This window comes from Macaca thibetana, chromosome 5 (genome assembly GCF_024542745.1).
Source record: "Macaca thibetana thibetana isolate TM-01 chromosome 5, ASM2454274v1, whole genome shotgun sequence".
NCBI classification, from domain to species: domain Eukaryota; kingdom Metazoa; phylum Chordata; class Mammalia; order Primates; family Cercopithecidae; genus Macaca; species Macaca thibetana.
Genome location: NC_065582.1, coordinates 183,663,348 through 183,686,513, shown reverse-complemented (window position 1 = coordinate 183,686,513; position 23,166 = coordinate 183,663,348). Strand labels below are relative to the sequence as shown.

Sequence of the window (23,166 nt, the reverse complement as noted above, 5' to 3'; positions counted from 1 at the left end):
TCCGTCTCAAAAAAAAAAAAAAAAAATCAGAGGGCTGGGAAGGTAGTGGATACCTCCATTTGAGGCAGAAGCCCAAGTCATGTGTATAACCTAAGCAAAGAAACAGTGAGGAAGAGTACAAGATCCATCCCAGAAAGGGTTTTTCAGAATCCAGAAGGGGCGGCAGGAGGAACCCTGCCTGCTCTAAAATTCTGTGACTCTAAGAGGGCCAGTCCAAAGAGGTGAGACAGGTCTTGCCTCTTTCCACAGACATAGAGCTTTGAAACTAGTCCCATCCTTGGTGGTATTAAGGACAATTTATTGTTTGCAGGCAGTGATAACTTTGTTTTCTAATGCTGTGAATGAATGAACAAGTATGATAAGGAAAATCATCTGGGACTCTGCCAGTGACAGGGGATTTTCAGGGTCTGGGGTTGATGCTTTTCTCCCTAGCTTCTCATTGTGAAGTTGCTTCAAGTCCTGGAGCAGGCTGCTCCCACAGAACGGAACTCCATTCCGGATACTCTCTGGGAGAGAGAGGGCCAGTATTTGTAGAGATTTCTATCACTTGGATCCATTTTATTTTCATGTGCCCACACAAAACTTCTAAAAGTTTAAACAATTAAAACTGGACCTTGAAAAACTTTCCATTAGTATAAAGCAGGCATGTAAGTAGAGTGTGAGTCCATGCGTGAAGATTTTTTACCGGGCAAATTGTCGATGTGCCTCCTGTTCTCGGTCCCAGATAGCAGAGTGCTCTATTTGAATGTAGATGCATGGATCATTCGACACAAAGCCCTCCAGGACAGGACCACAGGCCAGGGCATCTGGACAACCATGGCCACCCTCTGCTTGGCGCTTGAGTAACATCACAATTCCTCTAACAGAGGAAATGGGGGTCTGTGGAAACACAACAAAATAAATTAAACCTAGACAATATATCTGTTGTAGAAAGATACACATTTTAAAATTAAGCAGAGAGAACAAGAAAAGGCCTAAAATTAAACTTGAAAATGAATGGCTTTTTTAATGACAATTGAGGCCAAAAGCCGAATCCATGACTTTACACTCCAAATCTGGTGTCTACCCTCTCCAACATCATGACGGAAGTCTCATCCAGGGCAATATGAAAGGAGAAAGGAATAAAAGGCATACACATCAGAAAGGAAGCATCATACTTTCCCTATTAACAGATGGCATGAATGTCTGTGTAGAAAATCTAAAGGAACCTGTAAAAAATGAATCCTGAAGCTAATATGTAAATTTAGCAAGGTTGCAGGATACAAGATCAAAGGACAAAAATGTAATATATTTTTATATTCTAGCAATAAACATGTGAAAATAAAATTTTTTAAAACCACCATTTATAGAACTCTAAAAAATGAAATACTTAAGTATAAACTAACAAAATACATACAGGATACGTATGCTGAAAACTACAAAATGCTAATGAAAGAAATCAGAGAAGACCTAAATAACAAAGACATATAATACTCAAGGATTTAAAAACTCAACATAATAATAAGTTTGTCCTTTATCCCCAAGTTAATCATTAGAACCAAGAAGATCAATAAACCTCAAGTACAAGGAACATGAAGAAAACTACAGATCATTTGCTTAAAACCAGTGATAAAGGGTGGGGGGTGGCGAGAGAACACATTACATAGATAGAAACAAAGATAAGGATGACAGCAGATTTCTCGTCGGAAATAAAGCAACTCAGAAGACAGTAGATATATATACATACTTTTTTTTTTTTTTTTAAGAGACGGAGTCTTGCTCTGTCACCCAGACTAGAGTGCAGTGGTACAATCTCAGTTCACCGCAACCTCCGCCTCCCAGGTTCAAACAATTCTCCTGCCTCAGCCTCCAGAGTAGCAAGGACTACAGGCGCACACCACCACAACCAGCCAATTTTTTTTGTATTTTAGTAGAGACAGGGTTTCACTGTGTTGCCCAGGCTGGTCTCGAACTCCTGAGCTTAGGCAATCCGCCGACCTTGCCCTCTCAAAGTGCTAGGATTACAGGTGTGAGCCACCGTGCCCAGCCAACAGTAGAGTAATATTATGAAACTACTGGAAGAAAATAAACTATCAACTTACATTCTTTAGCCATCAAAATGCCTTTAAAAAAATGAAAGGTAAAGCAAGACTTGCATACTACACTGAAAACTATAAAACACTCCTAAAGGAAATTAAAGTTTTAAATAAATGGAGATACCCCATGTTTATGGATCAGAATACCCCATGTTTATGGATCAGAAAACTCAATACTATTATAATAAGATGGCAAGACTCACAAAATTAATCTATAGATTTAACACGATTTATATCAAAATTCCAGTTGGATTTTTGCATAAATTGACAAACTGATCCTAAAACTGACAAGCAAAGGAAGCATAATACCCAAAAGAATCTTGAAAAATACAAAGCTGGAGGACCCACTCTTCTTGATTTCAAAACTTACTACAAAGCTCCAATAATCAGAGAGAATTAGGAGACCATGGCAGATGGGAGGCAGGAGTAGATTGCAGCTCCCCCTGGGACGGACAGAGCAGAGCGTGGAGGCTTGCATTGTGACCTTTTGCTCTAGGATGACTACAAGAATAAATCAGGAAAGCAGAGAGAACACAGACCCTCTGAAGGAAGCAGATTGCTCCTGCAGGACCCAGGAGACGCCCCAAATACTGTGTTGGTGTCCATGGCCAAAAGACTCACAGACAGTTCACATCACAGGACTCTGAGCACACAATCCCTAGTACCAGCCTGGAGCCTGGTAGACTTGCTGGGTGACTAGATTCAGAAGACAGATAACAGTCACTACAGCTCAGCTCTCAGGTAGCCACATCCCTAGGAAAATCGGGAGAGGACTACATAAAGGGAACACCCTGTGGGATAAAAGAATCTGAACAACAGCCTTGAGTCCTAGACCTTCCCTCTGACAGAGCCTAACCAAATGAGAAGGAACCAGAAAACCAACTCTGGTAATATGACAAAACAAGGTTCTTTAGCATGCCCAAAAAATCATACTAGCTCACCAGCAGTGGATCCAAACCAAGAAGAAATCCCTGATTTACCTGAAAAAGAATTCAGAAGGTTAGTTATTAAGTTAATCAGGGAGGGACTAGAGAAAGGCAAAGCCCAGTTTAAGGAAGTCAAAACAAATGACACAAGAAATGAGGGGAGGCCAGGTGCTGTGGCTCATGCCTGTAATCCCAGCACTTTGGGAGGCCAAGGCAGGCAGATCACGAGGTCAGGAGATTGAGACCATCCTGGCTAACATGGTGAAACTCCATCTCTACTAAAAATATAAAAAATTAGCCAGGCGTGGTGGCACATGCCTGTAGTCCCAGCTGCTCGGGAGGCTGAGGCAGGAGAATGGTGTGAACCCGGGAGGCGGAGGTTACAGTGAGTCCAGATCATGCCACTGCACTCCAGCCTGGGTGACACAGTGAGACTCCGTCCCCCACAACACTCCCAAAAAAAAAAACAGAAAGAAAGAAAGAAAGAAGGAAGGAAGGAAGGAAGGAAGGAAGGAAGGAAGGAAGGAAGGAAGGAAGGAAGGAAGGAAGAGAGAGAGAAATGAGGGGAGAAATTTTCAATGAAATAGGTATAGATAGTATATATTAAAAAAATCAAAACTTCAGGAAACAATGGATACACTTATAGAAATGCAAAATGCTCCGGAAAATCTCAGCATTAGAATTAAACAAGCAGAAGAAAGAACTTCAGAGCTCAAAGACAAGGTTTTCAAATTAACCCAATCCAACAAAGATAAAGAAAAAAGAATAAGAAAACATAAAGCCTCCAAGAAGTCTCACATTATGTTAAACGACCAAACCTAAGAATAATTGGCGTTCCTGAGGAAGAAGAGAAATCTAAAAGTTTGGAAAACATATTTGGGGGAATAATCAAGGAAAACTTCCCTGGACTTACTAGAGACCTAGACATCCAAATACAAGAAGCTCAAAGAACACCTGGGAAATTCACTGCAAAAAGATCATTGCCTAGGCACATTGTCATCAGGTTATCTAAAGTTAAGACAAAGGAAAGAATCTTAAGAGCTATGAGGCAAAAGCACCAGGTAACCTATAAAGGAAAACCTATCAGATTAACAGAAGATTTCTCAGCAGAAACCCTCCCAGCTAGAAGGGACTGGGCCCTATCTTCAGCCTCCTTAAACAAAACAATTGTTTCCAGCGAAACTAAGTTTCATAAGTGAAGGAAGGATACAGTCCTTTTCACACAAACAAATGCTGAGAGAATTCGCCACTAGGAAGCCAGTACTACAACTGTTAAAAGGAGTTCTAAATCTTGAAACAAATCCTGGAAACACATCAAAACACAATCTCTTTAAAGCGCACATCTCACAGGCCCTATAAAGCAAAAATACAATTAAAAAAAAGAAAAGAAACAAGCTATGCAGGCAACAAATAGTACAATGAATGGAATGGTACCTCACAACGCAATACTAAGGTTGAATGTAAATGGCCTAAATGTTCCACTTAAAAGATACAGAATTGCAGAATGGATAAGAATTCACCAACCAACTATCTGCTGCCTATAAGAAACTCACCTAACACATAAGGACTCACATAAACTTAAGGTAAAAGGGTGGAAAAAGACATTCCATGCAAAGGAAGACCAAAAGCAAGCAAGAGTAGCTAACACAGTAATAGCCGGGGACATCAAGACTCCTCCGACAGCACCAGACAGTTTATCAAGACAGAAAGTCAACAAAGAAACAATGGATTTGGCCAGGCGCGGTGGCTCACGCCTGTAATCCCAGCACTTTGGGAGGCCGAGGCGGGAGGATCATGAGGTGAGGAGATCGAGACCATGGTGAAACCCCGTCTCTACTAAAAATACAAAAAATTAGCCGGGTGTCGTGGTGGGCACCTGTAGTCCCAGCTACTCGGGAGGCTGAGGCAGGAGAATGGCAGGAACCCGGGAGGCGGAGCTTGCAGTGAGCTGAGATCCGGCCACTGCACTCCAGCCTGGGCGACAGAGCGAGACTCCGTCTCAAAACAAAAACAAAAACAAACAAAAAAAAGAAACAATGGATTTAAACTGTACCCTGGAACAAACAGACTTAACAGATATTTACAGAGCATTCTACTCAACAACCACAGAATATACATTCCATTCATCAGTGCATGGAACTTTCTCCAAGATAGACCATATGATAGGCCATGAAATGAGCCTCAGTAAATTTAAGAAAACTGAACTTATATCAAGCACTCTCTCAGGCCATAGTGGAATAAAACTGTAAATCAACTCCAAAAGGAACCTTCAAAACCATATAAATACATGGAAATCAAATAACCTGCTCCTGAATGATCATTGGCTCAAAAATGAAATCAAGATAGAAATTAAACAATTCTTCAAACTGGGCTGGGCATGGTGGCTCACGCCTGTAATCCCAGCACTTTGAGAGGCCGAGGAGGGCAGATTATGAGGTCAGGAGATCGAGATCATCCTGGCCAACATGGTGAAATCCCGTCTCTACTAAAAATACAAAAATTAGCTGGGCATGGTGGCACGTGCCTATAATCTCAGCTACTTGGGAGGCTGAGGCAGGAGAATCACTTGAACCTGGGAAGCAGAGGTTGCAGTGAGCCAAGATCTGCCACCGCACTCCAGCCTGGCAACATAGTAAGACTCCCTTTAAAAAAAAAAAAAAAATTCTTCAAACTGAAGGACAACAGTGACACAATCTATCAAAACCTCTTGGATACAGCAAAGGCAGTGCTAAGAAGAAAGTTCATAGCCCTAAACACCTACATCAAAAAGTCTGGCCGGGTGCGGTGGTTCACGCCTGTAATCCCAGCACTCTGGGAGGCCGAGGCGGGCAGATCACAAGGTCAGGAGATCGAGACCATCCTGGCTAACATGGTGAAACCTCGTCTCTACTAAAAATACAAAAAAAATTAGCCAGGCGTGGTGGCGGGTGCCTGTAGACCCAGCTACTGGGGAGGCTGAGGCAGAGAACAGCATGAACCCAGGAGGCGGAGCTCACAGTGAGCCGAGATCGCGCCACTGCACTGAAGCCTGGGTGACTGAGCAAGACTCCATCTCAAAAACAAACAAACAAAAAAATGTCTGAAAGAGCACAGACAATCTAAGGTCATACCTCAAGGAACTACAGAAACAAGAACAAACCAAACCTAAACCCAGCAGAAGAAAGGAAATGACCACGATCAGAGCGGAATTCAATGATATTGAAACAAACAAACAAACAAAATACAAAAGATAAATGAAACAAATGCCAGGCACGGTGGCTCATGCCTGTAATCCCAGCACTTTGGGTGGCAGAGGAGGGCGGATCACCTGAGGTCAGGAGTTGGAGACCAGTCTGACCAACATGGTGAAACCCCGTCTCTACTAAATACAAAAAATTAGCCAGGTGTGGTGGTACACGCCTGTAATCCCAGCTACTTGGGTGGCTGAGGCAGGAGAATCACTTGAACCCGGGAGGCAGAGGTTGCAGCGAGCTGAGATTGCGCCATTGCACTCCAGCCTGCACGAGAGCAAAACTCTGTCTCAAAAAAAAAAAAAAAAAAAAAAAAAAAAAAAGATAAATGAAACAAAAAGCTGGTTCTTTGAAAAGATAAATAAAATTGATAGACCATTACCAAGATTAACCAATAAAAGAAGAGAGAAAATCCAAATAAGCTCAATTAGAAACAAAATGGGAGATACAACAACTGACACCACAAAAATGCAAAAGATAACTCAAGGCTACTATGAATAACTTTACAAACATAAACTCGAAAATCTAGAGGATATGGATAAATTCCTGGAAAGATACAACCCTTCTAGTTTAAATCAGGAAGAATTAGACGTCCTGAACAAATCAATAACAAGCAGTGAGATTGAAATGGTAACAAAACAATTACCAACAAAAAAAGTCCAGGACCAGACAGATTCACAACAGAATTCTACCAGACATTCAAAGAAGAATCAGTACTGATCCTATTGACACTATTCCACAAGATAGAAAAAGAGGGAATCCTCACTAAATCATTCTATGAAGTCAGTATCACCCTAGTACCAATACCAGGAAAGAATATCACCAAAAGAGAAAACTACAGACCAATATCCCTGATGAACATAGATGCAAAAGTCCTTAACAAAATACTAGCTAACCAAATCCAACAACATATCAAAAAGATAATCCACCATGATCAAGTGGGTTTCATACCAGGGATACAGGGATGGTCTAACATATGCAAGTCAATAAATGTGATACGTCACATAAACAGAATTAAAAACAAAAATCACATGATCATCTCAATAGATGCAGAAAAAGCATTCAGCAAAATCCAGCATTGCTTTATTATTAAAACTCTCAGCAAAATTGGCACACAAGGGACATACCTCAATATAATAAAAGCCATCTATTATAAACCCACAGGCAACATAATACTTAATGGAGAAAAGTTGAAAGCATTCCCCGTGAGAACTGTAACAAGACAAGGATGCCCACTCTCACCACTTCCCTTCAATATAGTACTGGAAGTCCTAGCCAGAGCAATCAGACAAAAGAAAGAAATAAAAAGCAACCGAATCAATAAAGAGGAAGTCAAGCTGTCACTATTTGCTGATTACATGATTGTTTACCTAGAAAACCTTAAAGATTCCTCCAGAAAGCTCCTATAACTGATGAAAGAATTCAGTCAAGTTTCTGGATACAAAATTAAGGTACACAAATCAGTAGCTCTTCTATACACTAACAGTGACTAAGCTGAGAATCAAATCAAGAACTCAACCCCTTCTACAATAGCTGCAAAAAAATAAAATACTTATGAATATACCTAACCAAGGAGGTGAAAGACCTTTGCATGGAAAACTATAAAACACTGCTGAAAGAAATAACAGATGACCCAAACAAATGGAAGCACATCCCATGCTCATGGATGGGTAGAATCAATATTGTGAAAATGACTACACTGCCAAAAACAATCTACAAATTCAATGCAATTCCCATCAAAATACCACCATCATTCTTCACAGAACTATAAAAAACAATCCTAGGCCAGGCATGGTGGCTCATACCTGTAATCCCAGCACTTTGGGAGGCCAAGGTGGGTAGAACACCAGGTCAGGAGTTCAAGACCAACCTGGCCAATATGGTGAAACCTCATTCTACTAAAAATACAAAAATTAGCCAGGCGTGGTGGCAGGCACCTGTAGTCCCAGCTACTTGCGAGGCTGAGGCAGAAGAATCACTTGAACCCAGGAGTTGGAGGTTGCAGTGAGCTGAGATCACACCACTGCACTCCAGCCTGGGTGACAGAGCAAGACTCTGTCTCAAAAAAAAAAAAAAAAAAAAAAAAAAAAAAAAAAAAAAAAGAACAAATCTGGAGGCATCACAGTACCTGATTTCAAACTATACTATAAGCATCATTACCAAAACAGCATGGTACTGGCATAAAAATAGGCACACAGACCAATTGAAGCAAATAGAAAACCCAGAAATCAACCAAAATACTTTGTTTTTTTCTGAGACAGAGTCTCGCTCTGCCACCCAGGTTGGAGTCCAGTGGCGTGATCTCAGCTCACTGCAAGCTCTGCCTCCCAGGTTCACGCCATTCTCCTGCCTCAGCCTCCCGAGTAGCTGGGACTACAGGCACCCGCCACCACGCCCGGCTAATTTTTGTATTTTTAGTAGAGATGGGGTTTCACTGTGTTAGCCAGAATGGTCTCGATCTCCTGACCTCATGATCCTCCCGCCTCGGCCTCCCAAAGTGCTGGGATTACAGGTGTGAGCCACTGCGCCCAGCAATAAACCCAAATACTTATAGCCAACTGATCTTCGATAAAGCAAACAAAAACATAAAGTGGGGAAAGGACACCCTATTCAACAAATGGTGCTGAGATCATTGGCAAGCCACATGTAAAATGAAACTGGATCCTCATCTCTCACATTATACAAATGTCAGCTCAAGATGGATCAAAGACTTAAATCTAATACCTGAAACTATAAAAATTCTAGAAGATAACATTGGAAAAACCCTCCTAGACACTGGCTTAGGCAAGGATGCCATGACCAAGAACCCAAAAGGAAATGTAATAAAAACAAAGATAAATAACTGAGACTTAATTAAACTAAAAAGCTTTTGCATAGCAAAAGCTATAGTCAGCAGAGGAAACAGACAACCCACAGAGTGGGAGAAAATTTTCACAATCCATACATCTGACAAAGACTAATATCCTTAATCTACAATGAACTCAAACAAATTAACAAGAATTAAACTAAAAAGCTTTTGCATAGCAAAAGGAATAGTCAGCAGAGTAAACAGACAACCCACAGAGTGGGAGAAAAATTTCACAATCCATATATCTGACAAAGGACTAATATCCTTAATCTACAATGAACTCAAACAAATTAGCAAGAAAAAAACAAACAATCCCATCAAAAAGTGGGCTAAGGACATGAATAGACAATTCTCCAAAGAAGATGTAAAAATGGCCACCGAATGTATGAAAAAATGCTCAATATCACTAATGATCATGGAAATGCACATCAAAACCACAATGCAATACCACCTTACTCCTGCAATAGCCATAATCAAAAAGTCAAAAAATCATAGATATTGGCATGGATGCACTGAACAGGGAACACTTCTATACTTCTGGTGGGAATGTAAACTAGTACAACCACTATGGCAAACAGTATGGAAATTCCTTAAAGAACTAAAAGTAGAACTACCATTTGATCCGGCAGTCCCACTACTGGGTATCTACCCAGAGGAAAAGAAGTCATTATATGAAAAAGATACTTGCACATGCATGGTTATAGCAGCACAATTTGCAATTGCAAAAATGTGGAACCAACCCAAATGCCCATTAATCAAGGAGTGAATAAAGAAACTGTGCTATATACATATGATGGAATACTACATGGCCATAAAAATGAATGAATTAATGGCATTTGCAGTGACCTGGATGAGACTGGAGACTACTATTCTAAGTGAAGTCAGTCAGGAATGGAAAATCAAACATTGTATGTTCTCACTCATAAGTGGGAGCTAAGCTATGAGGATGCAAAGGCATAGGAATGACACAATGGACTTTGGGGACTCAGGAGGAAAGGGTGGGAAGGGGGTGAGGGATAAAAGACTACAAATTGTGTGCAGTGTATACTGCTTGGGTGATGGGTGCAGGAAAAGAGAGGAAAGAAGAGGAAAAGAGAGGAAAGGAGAAAGGAGGGAGGGAGGGAGGGAGGGAAAGAAGGAAGGGAGGAAGGGAAAGAAGAGAGGGAGGGAGGGGATTTTTTTTTTTTTTTTTTTTTTTTTTTTGAGACGGAGTCTCGCTCTGTCACCCAGGCTGGAGTGCAGTGGCCGGATCTCAGAAGGACAGGCGCCCGCCACCTCGCCCGGCTAGTTTTTTGTATTTTTTTTAGTAGAGACGAGGTTTCACCGTGTTAACAAGGATGGTCTCGATCTTCTGACCTCGTGATCCGCCCATCTCGGCCTCCCAAAGTGCTGGGATTACAGGCTTGAGCCACCGCGCCTGGCCAAGATTTTTTTAAAAAATTAACAGAGATCAAATTTTTAAAATATTGTGCTTCAAAAGACACCCTCAATAAATTCTTTAAAAATAAGCCAGAAATTGGCAGAAGTATAAATGTTATATCTTATAAGAGACTTGTATCATAATGTATAAAGAATGCTTACAGATCCAAAATAAAACACAAATAACCCAATTTTAAAATGGGCAAAAAATTTGAACAGATATTTCATCAAATCATCAAAACAGAAAGAAAATATCAAAGAAGATATACGAATGGCCAATAAGCACATGAAAAGATGCTCAATGTCACTAGGTAATAGGGAAATACAATTTAAAACCACCATGAAATACCACTTCAGAATCACTAGAATGGCTAAAATAAAAAAAAAATAGACAACAACAAGTGTTGACAAGGAGGTGGAGAATTTGAAACCCTAGTACACTGCTGGTGGAAAGTAAAATGGCACACCCACTCTGGAAAACAGTTTTGCAGTTTCCTAAGAAACCGATGGGAGCTATCCATTGTCAATCACTTACCACTGGAGGGGAGGGAAAGACTTAAAATCTTGTTTCTAGCTCTCCTATCAAAATCAGACACTAAGAAAATGGGCTTCTTTTATGGTGTCAAGACAGCAAACAAAAACCATCACTGTTTACTAACCTGGTCAGCTCTTAACTGGGTGGAACCATCAGTATACATCAGAGTTACCACCAGGGCTGCTGCCTGTTTGAGCATTTCAATCAGCTGGCTTTTTGCCCAATCATCCAAATGCCTAATATCACAAAAATGTTTTTTCAATGCTCCTGAGTTCCCAGAATTTAGGTAGGCTTCAGCCTCATCAGTATCTTCTTCCAATGCCATTTGTTTACTTGTTTTCTCTGAAGAATTATTATATGTAATATGGTTTCTTTTAAGATTAATGCTTCCTTTATTTTCATTATTTATATTCTCCATTAGGAAATGCTTTCTTTCATGCTCCTTTTTCTGTAGAACTGAAGCCTCTTGATTATACTGTGGAATTAAACAACTTGAAAGAGCCAATGAGCTGATGCTCTTCTGTTTTTGGTCAGTAGATAGCTGATCTGTGAGTCTGACACCGAAGGACTGAGGAGAGAGCTTAGCGGAACCTCTTGATGTCTGACTTCTTAAAGATTTAAGATTCTACAGAAAAATGGAAAATATTTCATTAGAATATGGATTCCTAAGACAGATTTATAAACCAAACTAATTTCTGGTAAAAACTTGTCTAAAGTAATACAGAGACACAATCTTCATATTATCTATAATCACAACTTTTTTTTTTTTTTTTTTTTTTTTTGAGGCAGAGTCTGGCTTTGTCGCCCAGGCTGGAGTGCAGTGGTGCGATCTGGGCTCACTGCAAGCTTCCCCTCCTGGGTTCATGCCATTCTCCTGCCTCAGCCTCCCGAGTAGCTGGGACTACAGGCGCCCACCACCATGCCCAGCTAATTTTTTTTTTTGTATTTTTAGTAGAGACGGGGTTTCACTGTGTTAGCCAGGATGGTCTCTATCTCCTGACCTGGTGATCCACCTGCCTCGGCCTCCCAAAGTGCTGGGATTACAGGCGTGAGCCACTGCGCCCGGCCTCTATGATCAAACCTTCTAAGGAAACCACATAGTGTCTTCTAGAGCAGTGATTTTTCTCAACCAAGGTAGGCATGCATATCTGGATCAAGAGCTCAAAAGCCAGTCAGGCATAGTAGCTCACACCTGTAATCCCAGCACTTTGGGAGGCTGAGGCAGGTGGATCACTTGAGGTCAGGAATTTGAGATGAGTCTGGCCAACAAGGTGAAACTCCGTCTCTACTAAAAATACAAAAATTAGCTGGGCATGGTGGCAGGCGCCTGTGTAATTCCAGCTACTTGGGAGGCTGAGGCAGGAGAATCACTTGAATCCAGGAGGTGGAGGCTGCAGTGAGCCGAGACTGCACCATTGCACTCCAGCTTGGGTGACAAGAATGAAACTCTGTCTCAAAAAAAAAGCTCAAAAGCCTCCAACAAGCCCCTGTTCTGGGAATCAATGCACGTAATGAGAGATGTCATGGATAGGAATATGTTGCATATGTGCATAAGAGAGAAGATTAATAATTTACAACTTCCAAGTAAAGACCATTTATAGAGAAAATGAAATCACCAAAACTATTTAATAATATGTTAATCTGTCTACTAAAAAAAATTTTTGGGGCCAGGCGCAGGGGCTCACACTTGTAATCCCAGCACTTTGCGAGGCTGAGGTGGGCGGATCATGAGGTCAAGAGTTCGAGACCATTCTGGCCAACATGGAGAAACCTCGTCTCTACTAAGAATACAAAAATTAGCTGGGCATGGTGGCGCATGCCTGTAATCCCAGCTACTCAGGAGGCTGAGGCAGGAGAATCGCTTGAACCCGGAAGGTGGAGGTTGCAGTGAGCCAAGATCATGCCATTGCACTCCAGCCTGGGTGACAGAGCAACACTCTGTCTTGAAAAAAAAAAAAAAAATTAAACCCAACTCAATAGCAGTTCTCTACCTGTCTCATTCTCATTCCATCAACGTACAATATACATTCATAGATCCACAAACTAATCAAGGTGGGGAAAGCAATCCTATCCATTTCATTATAGAACTTATTTATGATAACACTTTATTTTTAAGGTTTCTTCTCTTTTCCTTTTTTTTTTTTTTTTTTTGAGACAGGGTCTTGCTCTGTTGCCCAGGTTGAAGTGCAGTGGCACAATCTCAGCTCACTGCAACCTCCATGTCCCTGGTTTAGGTGATCCTTCCACCTCAGCCTCCCATGTAGCTGTGACTACAGGGGTTCACCACCACACCCAGCAAATTTTTCTATTTTTAGTAGAGTGAGGTTTCATCATGTTCCCCAGGCTGGTCTCAAACTCCTGGACTCAAGCAATCTGCCTGCCTTGGCCTCCCAAAGTGCTAGGATTACAGGTGTGAGCCAACGTACCCAGTCAAGGCTTATTTTATATATATATATATATACACACACACACACACACACACACACATATATATATGTTGCTTTGAATGACTATATTAATATTACATTTTAAATAATTTTGAAAGAAAATGTTTTAACGCTTGGTCATATGTCATGAAAATTTTTAATGCATACTTGTATTTTTGTTTCAGATAAATACATGGTTTCCAAGAGTAGGCTTTCAAGCATAAAATTACATTAACAATTCCGTGGAGGAGTAAACAAGAAAGGAATTCAAGGAGAAAAAGAAAAATATAAAATTTCAAACTGTTGAAGATCTTGCTCTGTCTTTTTTAAGGGGATTATTGTGGGCTGGGCACAGTGGCTCACACCTGTAATCCTGGCCCTTTGGGAGGCTGAGGCAGGAGGACTGCTTGAGCCCAGGAGTTCAAGACCAGTCTGGGCAAAATGGCAAAATCCTGTCTTACTATAAAGAATAGAAAAATTAGCTGGGCGTGGTGTCCTGTGCCTATAGTCCCAGCTACTCAGGAGGCTGAGGTGAGATCACCTGAGCCCAGGAGGTCAAGGCTACAGTGAGCCATGGTCACACCACACTGTACTTCAGCCTGGGCGACACAGTGAGAAAGTCTCAAAATAATAATAATAATAAAAACAGGCCGGGCATGGTGGCTCACGCCTGTAATCTCAACACTTTGGGAGGCCCAGGCAGGTGGATCATGAGGTCAGGAGTTCCAGACCAACCTGGCCAATATGGTGAAACCCTGTCTCTACTAAAAACATAAAAATTAGCTGGGCATAGTGGTGTGCGCCGTAAATCCAGCTGCTCGGGAGGCTGAGGCAGGAGAATCGCTTAGACCCGGGAAACGGAGGTTGCAGTGAGCCAAGATCGCATCACTGTACTCCCGCCTTGGTGACAGAGTGAGACTCCATCTCAAAAAATAATAAAAAAGTAAATAAATTAATTAATAAATAAAATAGGCCAGGCACGGTGGCTCACACCTGTAATCCCAACACTTTAGGGGGCCGAGGCGGGCAGATCACCTGAGGTCAGGAGTTCGAGACCAGCCTGACCAACATGGTGAAACTCCATATCTACTAAAAATACAAAAATTAGCTGGGTGTGGTGGTGGGCACCTGTAATCAATCCCACCTACTCAGGAGGCTGAGGCAGGAGAATTGCTTAACCCAGGAGGCGGAGGTGGCAGTGAGTCGAGATCGCGCCACTGCACTCCAGTGAAGGTGACACAGCAAGACTCCATCTCCAAATAATAATAATAATAATAATGAGATGATTGTGGATATCAAGTTGTCAAAGTGCAGTATTTAATTTTTGTGAATATATTTTAAATAATGTAACAGTAAAAATGTCAATATTAACGATAGAGCAGAAATCACGTACTTTGCAATTTTTTAAACTTGTGATAAAGACTTTAAATTTGGGCCGGGCGCGGTGGCTCACGCCTGTAATCCCAGCACTTTGGGAGGCCGAGGCGGGCGGATCACAAGGTCAGGAGATCGAGACCACGGTGAAACCCTGTCTCTACTAAAAATACAAAAAATTAGCCGGGCGCGGTTGTGGGTGCCTGTAGTCCCAGCTACTCGGGAGGCTGAGGCAGGAGAATGGCGTGAACCCGGGAGGCAGAGCTTGCAGTGAGCCGAGATCGCGCCACTGCACTCCAGCCTGGGCGACAGAGCGAGACTCCGTCTCAAAAAAAAAAAAAAAAAAAAAAAAAAGACTTTAAATTTCAACTTTAAAATATATCAGGCAGTACACACAGTTTGAGATGGCCAGGCATGGGGGCTCACACCTGTAATCCCAGCACTTTGGGAGGCCAAGGCGGGAGGATTGCTTGAGCCCAGGAGTTTGAGGCCACCCCGGGCAACATGGTGAAACCCTGTCTCTACCAAAAATACAAAAATTAGCTGGGCAATGATAGTGTGTGCCTCTAGTGTCAGCTACTTGGGAGGCTGAGTTGGGAGGATCACTTGAGTCCAGGACTCAATTGATTAGCTGGGCACGGTGGCGGAGGCAGAGGTGAAAATTGCAGTAAGTTGTGATCACACCACTGCACTCCACCCTGGGCGACAGAGTGAGGGGCTGTCTCGAACAAACAAACAAACAAAAACAACAAAATTATTTTGAGAGAAAGGGAGCAAAAAGTTTGCAGACCCCTGCCTTCGGGATCCAAGGAGCACAGTTTGTTCACCACTGAGAGATACAATTTCCATTCATTTACAGAGGGAAGAAGAGAAGAGTCCCTTCTCTGTGGAAGATACCTCTTCCCTCCACTCCAAGGGCAGATAATCATCCTATGAGCCCAGGGACAAATAATTATCCCATCAACCCAAGAGACAGGTCCTATTATCTCACTTTACTATAGGGAGTTTAGGTTTAAATTTAGTTAGCTTGGGACTTGAACACAGGTAGTTTACTCCAAAGTCCATTCTCTTAAACATTATGTAGCCTCTACCACTTTCATACACAAGGTCTTTGGTGATATGACCTTTTCTTTTTTTCTTTTTTTTTTTTTTTTTGAGACGGAGTCTCGCTCTGTCCCCCAGGTTGGAGTGCAGTGGAGCGATCTCAGCTCACTACAAGCTCCGCCTCCCGGGTTCACGCCATTCTCCTGCCTCAGCCTCCCGAGTAGCTGGGACTACAGGCGCCCGCCACCACGCTCGGCTAATTTTTGTATTTTTAGTAGAGGCGGGGTTTCACCATGTTAGCCAGGATGGTCTCCATCTCCTGACCTCATGATCCGCCTGCCTCAGCCTCCCAAAGTGCTGGGATTACAGGTGTGAGCCACCGCGCCCGGCCACAACCTCTTCTTATATCTCCTCTCTAGCCCGTACCACATAACGCACCCATTGTGAATGTTATATCCCTACCTTTCTGAACTTCTATTATTTCCACTACCCAAAGTTCCAAGCTTTTTTCCCTTATCTGAAAATGTTCTCAATGTCCTGCCCCTACTCCCTTAAAGGTGGGGATCTTTTTATTTTTTATTTCTATTTTTTAGAGACTGAGCCTTGCTCTGTTGCCCAGGCTGGAGTGCAATCACAGCTCACTGCAGCCTCAAACTCCTTGGCTCAAGTGATCCTCCAGCCTCAGCCTCCTGAGTAGTTGGGACTACAGGAGCAGGCCACCATGCTCAGTTAATTTTTTTTTTTTTTGTATTATTTTTTGTAGAGACAGAGTCTCCTTATGGTGCCCAAGCTGGTCTCAAATTCCTGGCCTCCAGTGATCCACCCTGCTCAGCTTCCCAACGTGCTAGGATTACCTGTGTGAGCCACTGCATCCAGCCTAGGTTGATCAACTCCTAATCATCCAATAGATCTCAACTCAGATATAATTTTCAGACTTCAGAAAGACATCCCTGATTCTTCTCGTCAATACCCAGAAGGGCAAAATGAAATAGCACAAAACTGAGTTAGATGTCCCTCCTATTGTCCCAGAGCACTCTGAACTTACTTCTTCTCTCACGGCGCTTACTTGCCCCTCCCCACATCCAAATTAAACTATAAGCTCTTGGAGAGCAAGAACACCCTTCTTTTTCTTTTTTAGGTGTTGTATCTACAGTGCTTAGCATATAGTAGAACACTTAATAAGTATCTGTTGAACAAATGAGTGTTATCTGTTTAAAATTACTCATATTTGCAATGATTTACCTTTTTTTCTGGTGATCGATTCTTCCCATCTTCAAGTTGTACTGAATACTTAACACTGGACTTGTTTATCACTTCTGTAGCTTTTAAAAACAACAAAAAAAGAAACATGGGGCATTAAAGAAACACTAATATCTAAGTAATACAGTTAACACTGAAATAACCTCTATAATCATGCTTATTTATTCATTATTAACTTACTTAAAACAATGTAATAAAATTCACAAGTAAAATGCTTAGTACCATTGCAATAAATGTTTATGTAAAGTACCTTCAAGTTAACTGAAGATAGCTCTATATAATCATAAAACATTTATTAAAAATCATTATTTGGGCCTGGCGTGGTGGCTCACGCCTGTAATCCCAGCACTTTGGGAGGCCAAGCTGGGCAGATCACAAGGTCAGGAGATCCAGACCACGGTGAAACCCCGTCTCTACTAAAAAAAAAAACAAAAAATTAGCCGAGTGTGGTGGCGGGGGCCTGTAGTCCCAGCTACTCAGGAGGCTGAGGCAGGAGAACGGCTGAACTTCTATTACTCGGGAGGCGGAGCTTGCAGTGAGCCGAGATCGCGCCACTGCACTCCAGCCTGGGCGACAGAGTGAGACTCCGTCTCAAAAAAAAAAAAAAAAAAAAAAAAAAAAATCATTATTTGGCATTTGCATTTGAATACGTGACTCTAAAAACCTAAGGTCAACATTTATAGAAACCTTAAAAGTATTATTAAAGGTTTGGGGAAATTCTTAGACTGAATACTGCAGTGGAGCAATTAAAGGTTCAGTAAAACATCATTAAAACAAACTTCTAACTTAGATTTTTGTTTTAATTTCAATAAGCCTGGGCTGAACAGTAAGTGACAGAACCAGGATCCAATCCCAGGCAATATGATTTGGGAGTCTGTGCCCTTAACCACTGTGACATATATTTCTTCTGCAGGAAAAATAACAACCTAGAAATGCAAATAGGGGAAAATATTCCACTTACAATATAAAAACATTATACTTAGAATAAATACAACAAAAAAAGATACAAGGCTCTCAATGATGAAAATGTAAAATCTTATTAAATGGCATAAAAAAAGATCTGTACAAATGAAAAGCCACAGCATTAGGATATATATCACAAAATGTTTAATTCTTCTAAATTTAAGGCAATTCCAACTGAAGACCCTACAGGGATATTTTAATTTAATAAATAATTTCAAAGTACAAAGAGACAAGAAATGTAAGCTTAGGCCAGGTGCGGTGACTCATGCCTGTAGTCCCAGCACTTTGGGAGGCCGAGGCGGGTGGATCACCTGAGGTCAGAAGCTCAAAACCAGTTTGGCCAACATGGTGAAACTCCGCCTCTACTAAAAATACAAAAATTAGCCAGGTCCGTGGTGGCAAGCACCTGCAATCCCAGCTACTTGGGAGGCTGAGCCAGGAGAATTGCTTAAACCCGGGAGACGGAGGTTGCAGTGACCTGAGATCGCGCCACTGCGCTCAAACCTGGGTGATAGGGCAAGACTTCATCTTGGGGGAAAAAAAAAATGTAAGCTTAAAAAGAAAAAAAAAATGAGAGAGAAAAGACCTCTAGAACAGGACAGACAACCCAGAGACTGATCCCAAGTCTTTATATACAACAAAGACAGTATTCCAATTCAATAGAAAAGGATAGATTAATTAATAGGGCTGGTACAACTAGCACCACATCAAAAAGAAAATAAATGCATTGGGAAAACTATTTGGAACAAAAATGACAAAGAGTTAATTGCTATATATACAACAAGTTCTCATACACTTACAAGATAAGACAAACAATTCAACAGAAAAATGAGCAAAGAATAGGAAGAGGCAATACACAAAACAGAAAACCCAAACAGGAAACGAATACAATACTCAGGGAAATGCAAATTAACTATAACTGAAAACGGAGGGGAAGAGGTAGTCTCATGTATTGCTGGTAAAAATGTAAATAATTAGACTCTTTCTAGAAGGCAAACTGTCAAGACTTATTAAAATTAATAATGCGTACATCACTCTTGGGAATTGGGAGGAGTGGGTCACAGGGAGCTTAACATGGGCCTCTGGGAATGCTAGTGATGTTTCCTGAACTGGGTGTGGGTTTGTGAAATTTTGACCTAAACGTAACAGGATATGTGTGCTGCTTTTTATATATATATACACACATACCCATATACACATATATATACACACGTATCTATATATACCCCAGCCATATATATATATGAGAGAGAGACAGTGTTCTTGTCTCAACAAAAACAGAAAATAGTATCAATCATCTAACCAAATAATCTCACTCTTGGCTGTTTCACAGAAATATATGCAACAGTAAACAGGTTTAAACCAAAACGTTTATAGCAGTATTGCTCATTTTGGCAAAGGACTGAAAACAAAGTAGATACCAATCAGAAGAAAACTGAGGAATAAATTACATAATATCCACATCATGAAATATATAGCCACTAAAAAGAATGACCTTGTTAAAACATAGATTGCAGGGGGGAAAATGACTCCAGCTATAGTGATTGACTGAAGATGATGACCTCATTTTTAAAAATAATGACTAAATCTCCCCACTTGTGTACACGAAGATGTTATGCACGTAACACTGGCACAGGTGGGGTCCCCTGGGAGACCACCTCTGTGATGAAGGCTTGCATTTGAAAAGGTGATTGGAGAGTGAAGGAGGCACAACCCAACCAAGGAAGATGCAGTCACTCAAAGGTCTGCCCTGGGCTGAGCACAGTCCTGCAGAGGTGTCTCCCAATGGGTCAAGGCAGCTGGGCTTTTATACCCCTGCACACACTAATCACTGGACCAGTCACTCCTGGGGAAGGCATGGGCCCTTGAGCAAAGACGTTCTTTGCAGCCAGGCAATTGGGGAGGAGCTGTACCAGGAGCAGGGACAGTGCTTCAGTACTAAAGGGGCATATGGGCGCCACAGTGCTCGCTACAGTCCACACTGTGCTGCTCATAGCCACTTGCTTCAGAGACGTTCTGGGAGCAGCTCCTGCAGGATTCTGGTGGGCCTTTTCCTGGGGAAATTTAAAAAGGGAAGGTACTGGGATGAACTACATCTTGTTGCTGCAGCTGGCCTTGAGGTTGCAAATTACATTCATCTCCCTGCTCTACTGCCCATGCTAGGGTTCATCCTCACCCTTGCCTATCTCCTCTACTGCTCTAGGTGGCTTAGTTTACCTGATCAGGTAACCCAAACCCTCATCCCTGAGAGGTAAGCCCCTGGCCACCATGCCCTTCTCTGGCCATAGCCCCTGCATTTGCCATCAACTTTGGGCAGGGGACCATGAGGTGGCCAATCACATCACCTGGGTGCGTCTCTGCCCCCAGTGTGGTGCCAAGTGTGGCGGTAGCCAGGTGTGGTGGCAGTAACAGCTCTACCTCCACCTGATGCCCATGGTCAGTCATCCCAGAAGATGGAAATTACATTCCTTGCCAGCCAGTCTCTTGGCACGAGGAACTCGAAATAACCAGGCAGCAGCCAGAGCTGGAAATTAAATGACATTCTTCATTTGCCCCTGCTGGAAAGGTTTTCCCTTTGAGAGTCAAGACCTTTAAACCTTAAGAACCCAGAGGAGTGTGGGGGAGAAATACAGATTTCTAAGTGGGTCACTGGGAGTGATGAGTTTCACCTTTTGGTTCCCAGACCCATTTATCACACAAACCAAGGACACTGCATCAGTACTGGTCAGTGATTTGCAGTGCAGACTGCACCCTGGAGGTGACTGCTTCATCGCAGGTGTCACCTCCAGGCTGCACACGAGGTGAGCTGTGCCTTCCACAGACCATCCTGCTGCTCCATCAGGCTGGCAGCTTCTTGGTGTGTGGCTGTGAGGGAGCCAGTGGGTCCCATTCTCATGTGTCCACTGCTGCAGTTCCTTGGCTGTGTGCGGGATCCTGTGGATCAAACACTCTGTGAAACTTGGGTGACGGAGCTGACTCAATCCATGAGAACGGGAAAGGCAAACCCATGCCTATAACATGTGTTGGTTCCAGCCAAGATGAATCACTGTACCTTCTAGGGCACAAGGGATTCAGTGTTGTCAAATGACTGTTTCCCTCCAAGGAAGGTGCAACTGGGGACTCAGTGTTTCGTCTTTGTTGTTGGAAGACTGGATGTTCAGCAGAGAAATAGCTAGGTCAGCTCTGGTGAGGGGGAGCCCCATGCTATGGGCCATGCCCAGCATCTACCCACCCCATGATTCCATGAGAAAGCCCAGTGTGCCAGCATGGGCACAGCAGATGGCAGAGGCTAGTAGATGTCAACTGGCCAAGTCATCCTATTAATGTGGTGGTTTGGTGTGTCCTCATGGTGAATGTTCTCGGCTGGGATGTACTTCATGTCTGTTCCCACAGATCCCTCCACATGCCTTACTCCAGGAAGCCCCTGATCTTCCAATCTTTCTTATTCCAGGTACCTGAGCAACCTGTCAAGCCACTAACCATTGCCCAAGAGTTCCAAATGTGTTAACATTGGGGCCACTTCTCCTTCCACACCAAGTAGTCAAGGGGACCACCCAACGTTCTACCCATTGGGTTTCCCTTGAGCGCTGTCTTCCAGGGCTGCCTAAATCAGGCTGTTCAGAGCCCACCCACCATGAACCAAGCTCGAACTTTTCCTGCCTCCATCAGCTGGTCTTAAGACTGCCCCCTTTAGAAGTACCAGTGCCAGCACCGATGATGTCATGGGTTCTGGGCCACACGAGAAGCTTGGTTGTGCCTGCTTGTACCTAGCACTAAATGAGCCACTTCCAACTTGCAATGGACAGCTGCACGCCCACCTCTCTGTGGGTCTGACAGAACCAGCTCATGCTGGCAGTTCTGGCTCACGGTCACTTGATGTCACCATGGCCTCACGCTCCATCTCTACCAGGGCCCAGTAGCATGACAGTTTTGTTTTTGAAAAATTTATAATTCTTTTCTGCAGATAGCATTGCCTTGCTCCAGAGTTCTAGGAGGTCTGCATTGAGATTTTCCTGCTGGGGCTTTGCCTTAAGCCTCGCATGGCATCTTTCCCCACTACAGATACCTCTAACATCATAAGGTCTGTTGGGTTGGAAGTCCAAGTAGCTGGGCCACTTGCTTCACAGCCTAGGCCTCTTACAGGATGCTTTCCTATGCAGTATTCCCAATGTAGAATATGCTGCCTCCACTCCCTAAACCCAGAGATGCCTATCAGGTGTTATGGTTCACTCTTAATGGTTAATGTGGTTAACCACGTTGCAGGATGACTCGACCAGTTTCCATCTTCATTCTTAATGCTTCATTCTTAAAAATGCAGTAATTGGCCGGGCGCGGTGGCTCAAGCCTGTAATCCCAGCACTTTGGGAGGCCGAGACGGGTGGATCACGAGGTCAGGAGATCGAGACCATCCTGGCGAACACGGTGAAACCCCGTCTCTACTAAAAAATACAAAAAACTAGCCGGGCGAGATGGCGGGCGCCTGTAGTCCCAGTTACTTGGGAGGCTGAGGCAGGAGAATGGCGTAAACCCGGGAGGCGGAGCTTGCACTGAGCTGAGATCCGGCCACTGCACTCCAGCCCGGGCGACAGAGCGAGACTCCGTCTCAAAAAAAAAAAAAAAAAAAAAAAAAAAAAAAAAAACAGTAATTTTGCCAGGTGTTCACTTGTAGTCCCAGCTACTCGGGAGACTGAAGCAGATCACTCTGACCCCAAGAATTTGAGGACAGCCTGAGCAATATAGTGAGACGCAGTCTCTCGGAAAAAAAAAAAAAAAAAAAAAAGGTGGCCGGGCTCCGTGGCTCACGCCTGTAATCTCAGCACTTTGGGAGGCCAAGGCAGGTGGATCACCTAAGGTTGGGAGTTCGAGACCAGCCTGACCAACAAGGAGAAAGCCTATCTCTACTAACAACAACAACAACAAAATTAGCCAGGCATGGTGGCGCATCCCTGTGATCCCAGCTACTTGGAAGGCTGAGGCAGGAGAATCACTTGAACCTGGGGGACAGAGGTTGTGGTGAGCTGAGATCGCGCCATTGACTCCAGCCTGGGCAACAAGAGTGAAACTCT

The 23,166-nt window shown here is 42.9% G+C and overlaps 1 protein-coding gene across 1 annotated transcript in view; it reads right to left on the bottom strand.

Moving 5' to 3' along the window:
* POLN (DNA polymerase nu) overlaps nucleotides 1-23,166 on the bottom strand; it is a 156,696-nt gene that overhangs the window by 122,175 nt on the left and 11,355 nt on the right. The window contains exons 2-4 of the mRNA XM_050792314.1: nucleotides 17,120-17,199; nucleotides 11,158-11,658; nucleotides 686-879 (exon numbers count right to left, since the gene is read on the bottom strand). Of these exons, the coding sequence (XP_050648271.1) occupies nucleotides 686-879; nucleotides 11,158-11,658; nucleotides 17,120-17,199 (775 nt within the window). The remainder of the gene's footprint in view (nucleotides 1-685; nucleotides 880-11,157; nucleotides 11,659-17,119; nucleotides 17,200-23,166) is intronic.